At 24.0% G+C, this 12,679-nt stretch overlaps 3 protein-coding genes and 1 pseudogene across 3 annotated transcripts, besides 1 other annotated feature; 3 read left to right on the top strand and 1 right to left on the bottom strand.

The window, feature by feature from the left end:
* Positions 1–130: 130 nt before the first annotated feature.
* On the bottom strand, positions 131–1,903 carry PVVCY_0201520 (annotated as a pseudogene).
* Positions 131–1,903: a sequence feature (PIR protein CIR protein, pseudogene).
* Positions 1,904–1,969: 66 nt separating this feature from the next.
* On the top strand, positions 1,970–2,384 carry PVVCY_0201510 (fam-a protein, fragment; the record flags this gene model as incomplete). The annotated part of the gene is made up of 2 exons (XM_008628061.1): positions 1,970–2,158; positions 2,313–2,384. 2 exons carry the CDS (start codon positions 1,970–1,972, stop codon positions 2,382–2,384), a joined length of 261 nt encoding a protein of 86 aa, XP_008626283.1.
* Positions 2,385–3,998: 1,614 nt separating this feature from the next.
* PVVCY_0201500 (fam-a protein) lies at positions 3,999–6,325 on the top strand (the record flags this gene model as incomplete). Its single annotated transcript, XM_037634591.1, has 5 exons — positions 3,999–5,149; positions 5,280–5,535; positions 5,624–5,693; positions 5,859–5,968; positions 6,062–6,325. 5 exons carry the CDS (start codon positions 3,999–4,001, stop codon positions 6,323–6,325), a joined length of 1,851 nt encoding a protein of 616 aa, XP_037490072.1.
* Positions 6,326–9,480: 3,155 nt separating this feature from the next.
* Positions 9,481–11,189, top strand: PVVCY_0201490 (fam-a protein; the record flags this gene model as incomplete). Its single annotated transcript, XM_008628065.1, has 6 exons — positions 9,481–9,788; positions 9,924–10,179; positions 10,273–10,342; positions 10,494–10,603; positions 10,707–10,931; positions 11,094–11,189. The coding sequence occupies 6 exons, from the start codon at positions 9,481–9,483 to the stop codon at positions 11,187–11,189; spliced, it is 1,065 nt and encodes a 354-aa protein (XP_008626287.1).
* Between the last annotated feature and the right edge of the window lie 1,490 nt (positions 11,190–12,679).

Below are 12,679 nucleotides of genomic sequence, written 5' to 3'. Positions count from 1 at the left end.
CATTATAAAATATGAGTTAATATTTATTATTCGATTTATTACTCTAAAGAATTGTATTTTTTTTATAAACAAAAAAAATTAACAAAAAAAATAAGTTAATAAAAGGAGAAGGATTAACATATATATGTTTCTATGTATTTAATAATGCTATTTTGAGAGAGGGATGTTTTATTCTTTGTATTGTTATATTTTTTTCATCATATGGATTTATAATAATTATTGTTGTTTTTTCTTCATAATCTGAATCCATATATGTTTTTACACCCCTTTTCCGATCAATTGGGCTTATAATTCTCTTTTCCCTTCCTTTTTTATCAACTAAATTTATAATTTTGTTTCCCATTTTTTTCTTCTTCATGGGTTTTCCACATCCATAATATAAATACTAATATAAAAACAGTAAAAATATATAATTATTTGTTTTTTATATATCACAAACTATGTAGATTTATATATTTTTTAAATATTTTATTTAGTAAACTTTTTACTATTTACCCAATACACAATTGCTAAAACAATAGTTATTGAAACAACTGTGAGAGCTATAATAGCTAATTTATTTTCTTCAAATTTAAATGACATAAATCTTGTTATATTTCTATTTAATCCCATTAAATTACATCCTGGGACATTCACTACCTTTGACAATATATTATCCGAACATAATGTGGTTCCCCCAATAGTTTGTGGTGGTGTTGGAGGTTCTACTTTTTCTTTTTTTGATTTTTCAGATTCTTTTTCTTTATTATTTGGTCCTAGAATCTGAAATTTTGGAAATTTTACTTTTTCTATACCTTTTAGATATTTGGCACCTATACCAACCATATCATTAAAATTAGATGTTACCATATTGCGCATGTGATGGTCAATCCTAGTAGCGGCATGATTAAATAGTGGACTAAATTTCTTGAAAATTTGTACAGAATAATCTTTAATTTTCTCAAAATTTAATTCCTCGCCAGTATTTGATGGCTGGGTTTCCTTTTTAGTTTCTGAGCCATCTGGTGGGATTTTTGGTTTAGGTTTTTGGCGAGGTTGTCCAAAAAATTCATACAATTTTATACACCCATTACTTTGAAATAACAAATCTTTCTTACTATCATCATTAGCTATTGGCGAAAATTTTAACACATTGTAATTATCATCTTTATTTTTTAAAACTTCCTTAATAGCTAAGTTTCTATATTCATCATATTTTTCTTTTAAATCAGCCAATAATTGAATGTATGGATTACATTTATTTGGCTCATCGTTAACTAATTTATAGTCTTTGCAAAATTGATAATCATAGCCCTGAAATTTTTTTATATCGAATTGGGATATTTCATTTTCTACAAGTGATTTGCATATACTCATAAGTAAATTATATAATGACGTCATCATAGAAAGATTACTACCTTCAAATATTTTTTACTATCCAATCTGCCCCAACAATTAAAATTGCTTCCAGATTGAACTATAACATCCTCATAATAATCACTTATACTTAATGAAGGCTTACGAACTATATTACGAAATTTGGCACCAAGCCACATAAAAAAGTATTCATAATTCTGATTAACATCATTATTACTCCCCTTTTCCTTTTTATCAAGATTTGGTAATTCTGTAAGTAAATATTCGCATAAGACACCAATTCTATCATAATTATTATTACATCCTCCTACAGGACAAAAATTAGTATATGGGCTATTATTAAATTCATTTTCTTTGACATTCCTCTTGATGAAAAGCTCATCAACTTTAATAAATAATTTGCACTAATAAGAATTTTTAAAATTTAATAAAAATATGTATTATTGAATTTGGTATTAAAATGAAGTTAGTGATAATTTATAGGTATTATAATATTCAGCAATATAAAAGGAAAGATTTTTATTTAAAAAAATTGTATTTACCACATAACAATTTATGTAATATATTTTTATTAATTTTGTATATATCAAAAGACAAAACTATAATTGCCTATATGCCACCAAATATAAATGATCACAGCAGTAAAAATACGAAATCCTTTCAAAATGCAATAATAGAAAATGCGAATTTATTCAAAACTGATATCGATTCTGAAGATGATATTAGAAATGGAAAATCGAAAAAAACGCTTACTAATATAGCTGGATACATCATTGAAAAAAAAGACAGATATGTTGACTCTGTAAGCGATATACAAATTTTAATAACACAATAATTTATTTTAACAACTATTAAAAAAACGTTTTAAATAAATGCACATATTTATAATATATACTATAATTTGCAAAAAATTTAAACATTTTATATATTCACCCATTTATGTTTTTTTTTCTTAGAGTTATCGACATGGTTCCATTTATCAAAAATGCAATTTTAAAAATATTGAAGATTATTTGCACCTTGATTAACATATATGAAATATATGTTTTTCAGCACCGTATTATTAGAAGATTTATGTTAATAATACGATTTATTTCTATGCGTAATGGTTCCTTTAAATTACCATCATAAAGTGTTTTCTTGTTTTAATAATATTTTCTTTGTATATAATTTGTTTATACCTTTTAATATTTAGATACATCTATATGTATTAATTTGTGAATGGTACACATATAACTGTTATTATTTATGATATGCCTTTCATTTAGTGTTTATCATCCTTTTTTGTTGCATATTTATACATAAATTCGAGATTAAACATACGGAGTGGTAAATGTATTTAATTAGCATCCAAAGACCAATAAATATGATAAAATTATACAAAATTAAATTATAATATCCTCCAAACTATAACTCAAAACACAAATTCAGTGAACGAAACTATAATTCATAATGCAAATACATGATCCATAAAGGATGAACACCCCGGCACCAAGAATGTTAAAATTAAAAAATAAATTAATATATATGTATTTCTTGACTTTACAACTTTATGCTTCATTATTTTATTTTTATATTTTATTTATTTGTATTTTTTTTTAATTTTATATACACAATGTTTCGCTATTAATGCGAAATTTATAATTCGCATTAATGCACAAAAGGGCAGCGCAACAATACTTTAACAACACCAACTTTTATCGCCTAATATGATATTATAAAAATACTATTCGTCATTTTTTATTAAAATTAATAATAAATACCACAGAAAACTTTATTTGGAATAATATAAAAATTGTGATTTCATTTTATTATGGATTAAGAATATTATTATTGTAGTTGTAACTGCTACAATCATTATAAATGTAAATAATATTTGTTTAAATGCATTTGTTTTAATATTTAAAAAATTAGAAAATGTGCTTTGTACTCAAAATAAATAAAAAGAAATAACAATAGTACTATTTGGTATAGCTTCTATTGCGATGTACTTCTGCCATAGTTATTTACTCGCTGACATATGTATCTATATTTATATTCAAATAATGTATTAACAGCTATTATGTTAAAAAAATATATGTTTTTCATATTATTTTCTTATATTTATGCTTAAATTATCGATTTTATATCGTCAAAGTATTATTATTTTTTTATGTATGTATAGAAAGACATATATGTATAATGCTATAAAGCGAAATGTTTTATAAATTTTAATTTTTATTTTAGTTTAATGGTTGCACGAATAAAAAATCATATATCTACAGTGGTATGCATTAAAACATTTGTATATGTATAATAATTATGATAATTTATTTTAGATATTATAATATTAGAGAAATTAAGAGTCATAATATTTTTTTATATTCATTATTTATGGAAAACTATATTGTTAACGTTGTATTGTAACGAAATTATTTAAATAAGAAGTATGTTGAATTTTGTAATCAAATAAAACATACAAATTAAATAGTTATACAAATTTATTACATAAATAATATTTTTATATTTGTTTAAATAAGCGTTTTTTTCTGTTTTTTCGAAAATATTTTGCTTCGATTATAATTAAAATAATAAATTTGTTCGAGATTTTGATTTTTAAAAAAGTACAACAATTTTTAGTACGTTATTTATCAAATTGAAGAATGAATAATGGATACGTTAAAACATTTTTTTTTGTTTTAATTTTGTTCGTATATGTGAGCGATAAAGTCCTTACAACCGAATATGTAGCAGGCAACTTGGCGCCACCCGAACAGACTCGGGACAAAATAATTTTATCCGAAACAGATTCAACAAAAGAACCATTATATGAAACAGATTCAAAAAAAGAACCATTATCCGAAACAGATTTAACAAAAGAACCAGTATCCGAAACAGATTTAACAAAAGAACCATTATCTGAAACATATTCAAAAAAAGAACCATTACCCGAAACAGATTCAGCAAAAGAACCAGTATCCGAAACAGATTTAACAAAAGAACCATTACCCGAAACAGATTTAACAAAAGAACCATTATCCGAAACAGATTTAACAAAAGAACCATTACCCGAAACAGATTTAACAAAAGAACCATTACCCGAAACCGATTCAACAAAAGAATCATCACCCGAAACAGATTTAACAAAAGAATCATCACCCGAAACAGATTTAACAAAAGAACCATTATCCGAAACAGGTTCAAAAAAAGAACCATTATCTGAAACAGATTTAACAAAAGAACCATTACCCGAAACCGATTCAACAAAAGAATCATCACCCGAAACAGATTTAACAAAAGAACCATTATCCGAAACAGATTCAAAAAAAGAACCATTATCTGAAACAGATTTAACAAAAGAACCATTACCCGAAACAGATTTAACAAAAGAACCATCACCCGAAACAGATTTAACAAAAGAACCATTATCCGAAACAGATTCAAAAAAAGAACCATTACCCGAAACAGATTTAACAAAAGAACCAGTATCCGAAACATATCCAAAAAAAGAATCATTATCCGAAACAACTCTAACCAACGAGCCTCGACGCAAAAGAGCTCGATACACAAAAACTCGGCCCCAAAATAATCCATCCTTATCATCGTCATCTGAATCACTTTCATCCAGAACACCTCGTCCCAAAAGAATTCGACCCAAAAGAATTCGACGCAAAAAGACTTCATCCCAAGCTACTTTATCCACAACACCACCATCTAAAACAATTTTACCTGAACCAGTTTTACCTGAAACAACTTCATTTGAAATAGCTTTACCCCAAGCCGTTTTAACTAATCCTCCTTCATCTCATATTGGGTAAGAAAATATGGCAATATATAAATATGCATTGCATGCATTATTATAAGAAATATAGGCATGCATATGATTAATCACAAAATGGCATTTTATAAATATATTTGTTTTTTTTTTTCAAAATTAAAAATAGATATATTCCTGTTTTATCTAAAGTGGATGAAATATATAAAGAAGCCAAGCACTTATTATGCACAAAACCATCAGAAACAAAAAAAGCAATGGAAGTTATGGATGAAGCTGTAAAGTTTTTAAAATACTATGCTACAACTCAAAAGGGCTACAAACATCATTGTACGACTTGTGAAGGCGTAAAAATGTATTATATGAAGAATAAAAAAAAATCCTACATTGAAAAATGCAAAATTAAAATTTCCAATCCCAATAAGGTATGAATTACAGACCAATATTTAAGATATAAAATTAAGCTCAAATAAAAAAATAATAATTATATATATATATTTTTTTTTTCAATAGTATGATGATATAATATACATGCTATGGGATCCCAATGGGGCTCAACAATTCGATCCGAATTTTATTTATGGTATATAAAAAATAATTAATTAATCAGTTTAATATATGATTATCACTCATTATTCAATATATTGTCTTTATTACTATCGTGACTATATGCTTCACTTATTATCGTTTGTTTGTTAATTTTCATAATATTTCAATTTATATGATGCAAAATTATAATTTTTTTTAGGAAAAGTTGTCCGTTCATACAATAGAAATTTGTTGATGGTAAAAAAATTTTACCATAATCCGATGTTATCATCCAAAAGATGTTTTTATGCTTTAGCCAAAAAAGTTCATGTAAGGAAACCTTCCATCTCTGTTTTTCTATAAATCGTATTTCTCATATTATTGCATGGAATTTATTCAAATACACTTTTATTAATTTTGTAGATATCAGAAAATACAACTATAATTGTCATGGCTTCAGGAAATATAAATAATCAGAACGGTTTCAATAGACCACTCTTTAAAAACAAAGTTTTAGAAAGTATGAATTCATTCAAGACAAATGTTGATTCTGACGATGATTCTCAAAATGGATACTATAAAAAGACGTTTGTTAACCTATCTGGATACCTCATTAGAAAAAAAAGCGATCACGTTGATGTTACCTTTGTCAACTCGGTAGCCAATATGCAAATTTTAATATTATAATAATTTTGTTTCGCTATTTATTTTATTATGATTTTTCATCCAATTATAATCGTTTATCACTTATCAGAAGTGTATAGTTTCCGAATAAATGCATATATTTATAATATATCTATTTATTCACAAAGAAAACTAGACATTTTATAATTTATCTATTTTTGTGTTTTTTTTTGTAGATGGATTTTAATGCGTTTATTCCCCTAAAGTTCGTTGTTAAAAATGCAAATATAGAAGCAATGCAGAGTATTATATCCTTACAATATTACTTTAATAATCAATAAAGTATGTTTTGTGCAGTAGCCTTTTAACAATTTAATTTTGCAACATTTATATAAAAACAATAAACCCATTTTCACACATGATGCTCATTTTAAATTATTATCATAAAATATATTTTGTTTTTTAAGAAAGATTGTTTTGTATATGATTTTCCCAATTTTTAATATAAGTATACATCTCATGTGTTTAATTTATGAATAAATTAAACATAAGTGGTGTAATATGTGGAAATTTTATTATGTATGGAATTTCCTTTAAATTAATGATTGCTACTTTTTTTTTGCTAAAAATGATATTTTGGATTTTTTTGTCACAATTTATATTATGTATTACTTATGTTTGTATAAATTTCAATAATTTGATTAAAATAAGTTATCTATCAATATAGAAACATCCTAAAACATGTTGATTACCATCCTTAGAATCATATATGAATATTTTATTTTCTCTTTATTTTTTTCTATTAAATTTTGTCTTTTAAAGCGTTTTTGGAATCCATATAATGAATACTAATATATAATTGTTAAAATTGTATAACTTTTTTATATATTCACAAATTCTGTAATAAAGAAAGTATTTTTAAAATATTATATTTTAAAATTTTTTATTGTTTATCTTATACGTAATTCCTAAAAAACTGATATTGCAGAACATATAAATGGAATTGAAATTAATTTGTTTAAGATTGATGGCGGAATTACAGAAAATGATGTTACAGTTTCAGTTGAGGAAATTTTATTTTGATATTCTCTAAAACCTGATGCATCAACTTTAAGATGTGTTTTTTTCATTGGAAAACCATGAATATTTTTACATATAACATTTTTTTAGCATAATCATTATTAAAATTGTCTACACATTTGATAAAATAAACATCACTTGGGTATGTGAATTATCATTAAGATTGCCATCAGATGTTTTGTATATTTTTAACGAATTCTTTAGAATGCTTACAATGTGCCCCGAAGTTTGGATATTTCATATCAATATTAGTATACATAGTACATAAAATATTAAATATATCATAAAATTTAGACATATCTTTAATATCAATAACCATCAAATTTTTATTATCTATGAGGTCCTAAAAGGTTTATGTCCAGACCATTTTCTATGCGTTGAGCATAAAAAACGCTTAGATTGGGGAAATAGTTATATTGCTTTTGATTTAATACATAACTTAAATATGCATATCGACACACACATATTGTAGTATAGATAAATATTTAAAATGTATTTATTTAATATATACCTTCATATATAAGATATTATTAGAATTCGTTTGGGGGAAATTGTAATTTAAAATTAAAAGTTGTGACATACAAATAAGACACTTTATTAAATAAAAATATTGATTAAATAAAATAAGCATATTATATATTTTGATGAGCACATTTCGCAGGTCAGACATCCGCAATATAAGAGCTCTTATATATGGGTAATCATATTTAGTATTAAAATATAAAAAACTAATAATAATATATCCTTGAATCCCAACCAAAAACGCAAATTCAGAAAATACAACTATAACCCAGAACCCATCAACCATGAGAATCCCAACACAATCAAATTATAATTAAAATAAAAATATATTTTGTGTATATGTACTCCATAGTTTGTTTTATATTTTTTTGTGTAATTTTATATATTTTTGAATTTTAATTTGTGTACAACACAATTTATTTTGCTATATAAAAAGTATATTTTATAATTACATTACTTACAAAAGACATTTATAATACTACAACAATGGACATTTTTTTGGCAAAGGAATATATTATAATATTTTGATTAAAAATAATAAAAAAAATTACAGAAAGCGTAATTCGCACAATATAAAAATTATCATGCTATTGTTGTGATGGATAGTAATATTATTATTGTAGTTGTAATCGTTGCAACCATAGTAAATAATGTAAATTTTAGCATAAAATTAATTTGTTTAACATTTAAAAATACAAAATAAATATTTTATACTCTAAATAAATGAAAATAAGTAGCAAACACTGTATTTGTATATAATTATTAATATGTATGTATTCCTAACATAATAATGCGTTCATTATATATGTGTCTTTAATTATGTTCAAATAATATATTTTTTTATATCGTATGCCTAGATTTATATTTTATATTATCGATTTGATATCCAGTAACACATCTTTTTTCAATGTGTTTATAATAAAGGTGGGCATTAATACAATTCCATGTATTATGAAGATTTTATATTTTTTTTAATTTTAATTTAATGGAATTTGAAAATTCAAGATTTGTATGCCCATAATGTAACACATAAAAATATTATTATATAATATAATTAAAAAATTTTGTTGTATATTATATTCCGATAATTAACTCATAATATTTAGGGCACTCATTATTTGTGAGATACTAGTTACTCTTCTTGCCTTACAACGAGTAATTTAAATAAAAAACAGATAATTTTTCCAAATTCAGAATAAATTGTACAAAATAAATAATTAAATACTTGATAAATTAATTTTTATTAATTTCATAAATTCCCATTTAAACGATTATCCAAATTATATTTTAAACATTTATTTTTAAATAAATATTTGTTTTTATAATTTTCGTGAAAGCCTTTTGATTCAATTTTTGTGCTTCAATTTTTATGCTTCAATTTTTTTGCTTCAATTTTTATGCTTCAATTTTTATGCTTCAATTTTTATGCTTCAATTTTTATGCTTCAATTTTTATGCTTCAATTTTTATGCTTCAATTTTTATGCTTCAATTTTTATGCTTCAATTTTTATGCTTCAATTTTTATGCTTCAATTTTGATAGTTCCAATTTTGTTTGTTTTCGATGGTTTAGTTTCAATTTTTTTAGTTCCCTATTTTTTTGTTTATCAAACCCAAAATGAATAAAGGGTGCATGAACACCGTTTTTGCTCTTTTAGTCTTATTTGCATATGCTAGCAATAAGACACTTGCAAACGAATTTAGAGGAAATACTATTTCAACCGAAACTATTGATGATGGTGTTACAATATCTGTAATAACTGAATACAATGTTACTTCAGGCAAAGGTAATGGATGCAACAATACTTCAACCGATCCTATTAAATATAATATTACTCCACGCGGATCTTCTTTACTCAAAATCGCTCAACAAATAGCTGCTTTAAACAAAGAGATGCAAGCAAAGTCTTCTTCAAAGAAACCTGGGTAAGAATGTATATATATATAATATACACATCTAATATAACTATACATATTTGTGTAATATACACTTATATAATGATTAAGTAATCACGATATCATTTTAAAATTGATTTATTTTCCTTTTTTATACATTAAAAGCAATTCCCCTGTGACCAATATTCGTTCGAATAAAAGTGATGAGGAACCCACGAGTCTATTATGTGAAGACCATGAAGAAATTGAAAAAGCAAAAAAAAACGTGAACGAAGCTGTAATACTGTTACAAAAGCTTGCTGCGAGTACAAACGGCTACACTATTGACATTCAACAAAACCCCGACGCAATTAAATATTCTAAGAAATTTGGAAATATAGATATTGGAAAGCTTAATGTTAAAATTCCATTTACCGATAATGTACCAATAAAAAATAATATTTAAGTTACAAAATTAAGTTAACATTAAAAAAATTATTGTCATATACATACATATATTTTTTGGTTTCGTTAGTATAATGATATAATAAACATGTTATGGAACCCAAATGGCATCCAAAAATTTGATGGCAGCCTTATTCATAGTATATAAAAAATATTAAATCTAATATGTTATTATACTCTTTATTCGCCATATCGTCTTTATTATTATCAATGCCCATGTTATTATTTTATTTTTCATTTTGTGAGTTTCACAATATATAATTTATGCATGTAAAATAATAATTTTATTAGGAAAAGTTGTTCGTGTATACAACCCAAATTTAATCATAATGGAACAAAGTAGGATATCTCGTACTCAATCATCCCCCCAAAAAAGATATGCTTTAGCCGCACGCGTTAAAGTAAGAATATTTTTTTCCATTATTCCTCTAAAAATTGTATTATTCACATTATTATACATTAATTTATACAATACATATATTTTTTTATTCATTAATTTTGTAGGTGTCAGATGACGCAACTGTAATTCTTTGTCCTTCAACAACTATGAATCATCTCAATGATAGCGATGAAGAAATTAATATGAAAGAAATGTTAAATAATGCAAAACCAATCGAAACTGACATTGATGCCGAGGAAGCGTTAATGAAATTGGGTAATAACATATCCGGATTTATAATTAAAAAAGACGACGACGAAGATGAAGTTGATGTTACTTATATCAACTCTGTAAGCAATTTCAAATTCTAATAACATAATAATTTTATTCTCGTTTTTTAACGTTTATCAAAAATATATTATCAGTTTATAAATCGACATATTTATATGTTGTTCATACACAAATTTTAAAATTTTCTTTTAATATTTATCCATTTTTGCTTTTTTTTGTAGATTTATGATAATGGATGTGTTTCCGATATTTTCCGCAATAAAAAAGAAAGAATTAAAAAATATTCATTTATTATAGGTCTTGAAAATAGTTTATAGTATGAAGTATATGTATTTCAAGGAAAACTCTTTTAAAATGCTAATATTGTGATACATATATTAATATAACTTATTTATTTTCATATATAATATTTATTGAAATTGTCATCACAAAGCATTGTTTTCGTTTTAGAAATGATTATTTAGTATATAATTTGGTCATGACTTTCTATACAATGAGAGATCTGCATGTATTTTATTTTATGACCAAATAAAATGAGTATATAATTAATAAAACGTTTTTCTGTACAGACTTTTTATACATTTAATGCTATCACCTTTTTGTGTTAAAAATATATAATTTATATTTTTGCTGATTCTATTGTTTTAATTATTCCTATAAACCCAACCATTACTTGTCTTCAAATAAACAATGTCTTAAAATGTATTAATTATTATTACTATTCCTAAAACAATTGTCTCCTTTTGAATCATATATTAATATTTATTTTCTCTTCCTTTTTTGGTTTATTAAAATGAATCTTTTAAACCGTCGGCGGTGACCAAATAATGAATGCTATAATTCAATTATATTTTCTGTTTGATTGCCCTTTATATTAGTTTGGTAACTTTTTTACCGTTCAAAATTTATGTTTCGTACTTTTATTATTATCATAAAACTTAAAACCTGTTAATAATTAATTGCCTATCAATATAGAAATATCATAAAATACATCGATTACCATCCTCAAATTAATATACTTATCATTTACTTTATCTTTATTATTTATATTTTTTCCCTTAAATTTTGTCTTTGAACCCGTTTAAAGAATTCAAATAGTGAATATTAATATAAATATATTAAAAAAATATAATCTTAATTTTGTCAATTCAAATATTTATTTTCAAGAATTTGGTTATAAGATGTTTATGACGAATCGAATTTTATACTTTTATGCCAATTAAATAAAAACATATAAGACAATTTCTATTAATATCAATTAGAAAATTACCAGAAATATAAAATACTGTGATGTATAAATACATAGTAATTATAAATATAACTTAAATATATTATATATGTATATTTTTTTTACCCATTTTAATATATACTTAAAACATGAAACTTCATTATATATAAAGTTGTACCAATTTTTGATCTATATTTTATGGTTCTTTATTATAGTAATACATAATTTATTTAATTAATATTAAAAATAAACATGATGTCTATTTAAATTATAATGTAAACACTGTATTAAAAGGCATTTTATTATAATTTATACCTTCATATATAAGTATCTTACTGTTTGAGGTAAGGTTCATATTAAATTCAAATAACTGTGGCATCAAATAGTAAGTTTTAATAAATACCGTTACTCATCAAATAAACCAAATGCGTGTATATTTTGCTACGTATACCTCAATCTAACCTTAAAATCCGATTAATACTTCTATATAATAGGAACTTATGATACAGTATAATAAGAGTTCTTAAATATATTTACCATGAATTTAACAATAAAATATAAAATAACGATATTATGCAT

This window comes from Plasmodium vinckei, assembly GCF_900681995.1.
Source record: "Plasmodium vinckei vinckei genome assembly, chromosome: PVVCY_02".
In the NCBI taxonomy this organism is placed as follows: domain Eukaryota; phylum Apicomplexa; class Aconoidasida; order Haemosporida; family Plasmodiidae; genus Plasmodium; species Plasmodium vinckei.
Note: the sequence above shows the minus strand (reverse complement) of the source record. Positions and strands in the feature narration are given on the sequence as shown.